The sequence below is a fragment of the Sabethes cyaneus genome, chromosome 1 (assembly GCF_943734655.1).
Source record: "Sabethes cyaneus chromosome 1, idSabCyanKW18_F2, whole genome shotgun sequence".
Lineage (NCBI taxonomy): Eukaryota > Metazoa > Arthropoda > Insecta > Diptera > Culicidae > Sabethes > Sabethes cyaneus.
This window is the reverse complement of record NC_071353.1, coordinates 119,051,624-119,057,072: the sequence shown is the minus strand read 5'-3', so window position 1 is coordinate 119,057,072 and position 5,449 is coordinate 119,051,624. Positions and strand designations below refer to the sequence as shown.

General features: G+C 41.7%; 1 protein-coding gene across 1 annotated transcript; it reads right to left on the bottom strand.

Moving 5' to 3' along the window:
- Positions 1-2,121: 2,121 nt before the first annotated feature.
- On the bottom strand, positions 2,122-5,249 carry LOC128740769 (activating signal cointegrator 1). Its single transcript, XM_053836338.1, has 5 exons — positions 5,037-5,249; positions 4,858-4,970; positions 3,845-4,695; positions 3,300-3,789; positions 2,122-3,239 (listed from the first exon to the last, which is right to left on the bottom strand). Exons 1-5 carry the CDS (start codon positions 5,102-5,104, stop codon positions 3,163-3,165), a joined length of 1,599 nt encoding a protein of 532 aa, XP_053692313.1. The 5' UTR covers positions 5,105-5,249; the 3' UTR covers positions 2,122-3,162.
- Positions 5,250-5,449: the final 200 nt, after the last annotated feature.

The following is a 5,449-nucleotide window of genomic DNA, read 5'->3' as shown; positions in this document are numbered from 1 at the left end:
AGGACGAGACGGCCGCGAGTGTTGCCGGCGACCCGCCGTCAGAAGCGCCACCCACTGGGGGGAGGCAACTCCCCGCAGAAATCACTACTGTCTAGGTTTAATTGTTTTCCTAGGTCTACCTGGGTTTCCTGGAACGAGCGACAGCGAGTAAGGAGAGGCTCGCGAAATGGTACTTCCCACAAAAAAGTTTTCCGTGAAATGGTACATTCCGCTTAAGGTTTTTCGTAAAATGATATTCGGCGAAATGTTGTACAATCATGGCGAATATTACTGTCCGCTTTCTGGCTATGCAATGAGGGCACAGGGGAGTTGTTTTGTACTTTACTGTGAGGAAAAATTGCAAATTTGTATATTAAACTACCCATTCCTGGTAACTAATAAGCATTAACATAAGCAGCAAATCAGCGTATCTGGCATTTTATACTGCACGTTGTTGTATATTAGCTTTTTGACTGCATAGGTGTTGTAAATTGGCATCTAAAATTGTATACAAATTCCTCGTGTCGGTAATTAGTTGTAAATTGGCATTGTCAGCACTATCAGAAGGTTATCAATAAAGTAGCTGAATATTTTGCCAAAATAGCATTTAAGGCGACTTAAATGCTTATTGGCCTACATTTGAATAGCATTGGTGATGCTTATTGGTTACCTGGGATGCTTTCATAGTTACGTAACTGCCAAAATTAATTATCTAAGGTTGAACTCCCCAGAAACTTGCAAAACTCGAGATTGTGACAAAGATCATCCGAGATTCGTGATTTATGTACAACACAGGTTAATTTGTGGCAATACGAAGTTTGTCGGGTCAGCTAGTAACCAAATAAATTCACATGGGTGTCCCGCGATGGCCAAACAGAACATTTGATTGATCACTATGCATCCAGCCATCACCTGGTTATTGCTGACATACGACTTCGCGCCGCATATGTCCAACGGCGGGAAGAAGAATTTGGATATCGTTACGACGTTCGCCGATTAGAGCATCTTGCAGTAAAAAGCGTCTTTGCCAAACAAATTGAATCTCAAGACGCGAAGTTTCCACCTGGTAGAACTGTTGAAAAGCCATGGAGCAATGAAGGAAATGGATTTTGAATAAAACTTTGAGGACGGTCGACTCCATTTTTGTAAGAGGTACATATTAGAGTAGGGCGGGGCATAAGTGCGATGTTTGAAGTTGGCATCAATTTTCGTGAGATATAAAGAAGAACAACAACATAATATATTTTATAGTGATGCAGTAACTCAATATCTACACATTCAACTATAAATCACCTGCGGGAATAGTGTTTTGCAAAATTCTTCTTTCTTCTGATCAAGTGCAGATTCGCACTTTTACCCCACTAGCGGGGCAAAAGTGCGAATACCGCGGGGCAAAAGTTCGAAGCTAGAACCCATGAAATTAGTCCAGCAGTAGCTAACAAAACCATATTATCTTCAATCTGCGTTATGTTTCGGTAAGGAATATTCTCAATTTGCACCTTTGCTATTTTGCGCTGGTGTATTGCAGCCTCCGTTAGATCGAAACTTTTCCATACGTTTGTTTTTTGTTTCATCAGCGGAAACACATTGTTTTTCTTCGGCCAACATCTGTAGAGCACACAGTTTTCTGCAGATCTTTCATTTCTAGTATCTGTAATATAGTGCCTAAAGCTGTATATAATTAGCTATACATTTTTTCCTCGTCCATGAATCGCACTTTTGCCCCGTCCGTAAAACGAACTTTTACCCCGCGAGGCGCTTGACGGAATTAGATCAAATTACGGAAAAGCGAAATATATTTTGTAAATTATTTTCGCCGTATTTTCAAAACATATATGTGAGTGACGTAAAACGCTGCTACAAATTTTCAATAAGTAATATCCTCCTGTTGATATCGTATTTGCCGTATAATGACAAATTACATCAAAACCGCCCTAAAATAACATTTGCACATAACTCAGATAACTCACATAACATCCCTTTGCTCTGTATTACTCTTAAAGTACTCTGTAAGGTAATCCTCAACCGGATCCAGGAGAAGATCGACTCTACTCTTCGGTGGCAGCAAATTGAATTCCGTACTGGCCGATCATGTGTAAACCATATCACAACGCTCCGCATTATATTGGAGCAGATCAACGAATTCCAGGACTCTCTTCTGCATGTTTTGATTGATTTCAAAAAACTCAATCACGAAACCATCTGGGGTTCACTTAGGCGTAGAAGAGTAGCTAGTCCATTTGATCGAGGCTCTGTACGAGACGTTCTCGTACAAAATGTTGCCCAATGGCGTCTTGTCCGATTCTATAAGGGTTACTGCTTGTGTGAGACAAGGCTGCATATTATCACCGCCGGGGCTGACCTGCACTAAGTGTACCTATTTTGCTTTTTTAGCTGTAACACCTCAGCCAAACAAAATTCGAAAATGTTATATATGGGGCATTTATAAAGTCGATTATTATCCATAAGATTGCTGAACTAAGCAATGCTCTATCCTAAGTATTTACGGCGCACTCTCACTCTACACTTGGTGGTGCGCAGCGAGTGTTGAGTAGGACAGCCTTGATCACCGCTGGTGTTTCTCATCGTGATGGATGAGATACTAGTTGAAACAATTAACAGTAGACCAAATCAAGGATTGTCTTGGAACCTTTTGACGATGGAGCAGCTAAATGACCTTGGCATAACCGATGATATTGTCTTGCTCGCACAAAGACGTAGTAATATGCAATGTACGCTAGATGACCCCTCTGAGAGCTCCCAGGCAGCAGGTCTCACAGTCAGTGCAGCAAAAACTAAGTTGATGGTAGTGAACACTGACAATCTCACCAACTTCAGTGTTGTTGAGCTATTTTTCAATATCTTAGTAGCCAAACTACGCCCACTGGTGGTACAAAGATTAATATAGCCACACGGATCAGGAAGGTCAGGGGTGCCCATATGACGCTCAAACCAGATCACTTTATATTCCGAAATCCAAATTTCACCCTTACACACACCGTTCATCCGTTTGTTCTGCCGAACCATACATGAACCAATAAGTAAGTAAGATAAGTCAGTCTAAACTAAGCTACAAATCGTTCTTGGTTGAATTTATGTTTTCTGCGAAATTAAAAACAAAAAATAGTTCGTACAGTTGATTTCAACGAATAAGTTTCAATATAAGTGATACTTTCAGTAACACTACTCTTCAGCTTTTAGCTTCGACAGCCTCTGTAGAGATTTAACAGCTGCCTGGTAAATTTTGGAATCAAGATTGTCTGAAAAAGAAAATTTAGGTAAAAAGTTCTTATTCCAAAATATATCGTTTCTCAACTCACAGATCTTATGTTGTCCCTTTACTGGAAACCGAATCGGCAGTTCCTGTGGATCACTGCACACAAACACAAACGGACTTTCCGATTCACCGTTGGGATACACTTTGCGGTATTCTTCCTGCGGCAGAACTTCCTGCACCGAAACGCAACCCAGCAGACAACCGGAAGGATACTGTGTGGGAAACTCAATGCTTTCGTCATCGTAAAGAGTACGATAAAAATGCTCCATCTGTTGAACCATTTCCATATCCACCGGCTTGACGGTAGATGCTATCCACAGTCTGCCACGATGTGGCGAATACCAGGTACGGCCTTCATGGCGCTTAATACCCGCAACCAGCAGTGATGCCCATGGCTGGTGCATCGAGATACACTTATGCATATCCGACATCTCTAGGAACTCTTTGTCCTGCACCTTACTATAGTAACCATCATAACCACCGGGAGGTGCATTCTTATTGAATAACTTCTTAGAAGAGACAGAATCTAAAAACTGTAATGTGATGTTTTTAAAAACGAAAATCATTATTCTGCCAATCTTATCTTACCGTTGGTGCCTCTCCTATAATTCCTGGATGAATATCATCAGATTGATCGCAGTTTACCTTTCCATTCGAGAATCGACTTTTATTTTCTTTATTCTCCACAACCGATTCAGCAATTTGCTTCAATACTTCATCCTCCAACTCTATAGTCAGTTGCGGTTCCTCTACAATCTGCCTACCAGCAAAGTCCAATGTCACTTTCCGGGACAATTGACTGGCATGCTTCCGCTCCCGCAGCTCCGCTTCCAGTTTTTCCAACTTTTTACGCTCGGCATCGGATAGCCAAACTGAATTGGTTTTAAAATAGTCACTCTCGTCATCTATCACCGTTGTTCGTTTTTCACTGTTCCGGTCGTACTCTAAAAGCCTGTTGCGGGTCGCCACAGCTTCCTCCCAGCCTTTTGGTCGATTTTGATCCATCAAGGTACGCTTCAAATTGTCACCCTTCTTCGAGGTGCTATCGATCAATCGTTGTTCCTCGTCGGTACATACCAAGCCGCCGCAGAACAAACACGGTCCACTTCCCTCCTGCTCGCAGACGATCCGTCCACAGTGCAGACAATTGTTTATCAGTTTGTGCTTTGACGCCTGACAGTCGCACAGGTGTCGTCCCTTAAGAAGAACAACATTTGTTCGTCCCTCCTGGTCGAATAAGCTTACGAATTTGGTTTTCTTTTTTACTGCCCCCTGATTGATTGAGCTGCTTGCGGTTGCTGCGACCGGCACCGGAGCCGGTTCTGCGAGAGGTTTCTGCTGACGTTGTGCCTGTGACGGTTCCGGTTTCTTATTTTGCTGCTGGAATTTAGTGTTGCCTTTTTGGCCTTTGCCACTGCGACCATCCGAGGGACTTTTTCCTATTATATGAAAGTTAATTATAACTTGTTTAGCGCATAAATAAACTGCAAAACTCAGCAATTAAAATTTTGTGATGATTTACACAAAATAGATGGCTTATGGCTCATATTCAGTGCCTACATGATAAGGAAAAATAGTTTCATGTTTTAGTGATAACTTACGGGAGCGTTGTTTGAATTCGTTAAGAAACCCCAGATGTTCCGGGTTCTTAAAATCGAGCAGAGTCTTAAAGTACTCGTCGATTTCCTGAGCGCCACGGATGGTGAGAATATAGCTGTCGAAATGTAGTTAACAATATTGCACAATGTTGTTAATGTTGAATAATGTTTGTTTAACTTACCCGATCATCTCATCCGGTACCTCAAAGCAGAGGTACTTGGAGAGACGTTCCTTTAACCAAGCGTCCATTGATTTCTTATTATCTACACACAATCCTTGAAATTATCGGCCAATTTGTAATCTGTAAAATAACAGTAAACTCTGTCACTCGCCGAAGAATTAAGATTAAAATTTATTGTGTGGAAAATTGGGAAAATTAGTAAACTATTCACTGCCGATCTGGCGAAATGTTAACAGCTGATATTGACAACAGAAATGACGTTTCGTACAGTGTCGGTCGCACAGTTTGCAAACTTTCATTGCTTCGGAACGTTCGGAACAGATTGTGTACAGCAGGCTGAACGTTGAATTAAGGTTTTGCACGGGCGAGCATAACCTCACTTCTTTGACGTCTATCAGTGGTTTGTTTACATG

Excerpts from the sequence above, each read along its gene's own strand:
- LOC128740769 (XM_053836338.1), bottom strand. The coding sequence starts at position 5,104 with ATGGACGCTTGGTTAAAGGAACGTCTCTCCAAGTACCTCTGCTTTGAG. Across the intron at positions 4,696-4,857 it reads CGAATTCAAACAACGCTCCC|GAAAAAGTCCCTCGGATGGT; the intron begins GTAAGTTATCAC and ends TTCATATAATAG. Across the intron at positions 3,240-3,299 it reads AAAGGGACAACATAAGATCT|ACAATCTTGATTCCAAAATT; the intron begins GTGAGTTGAGAA and ends TTTCTTTTTCAG.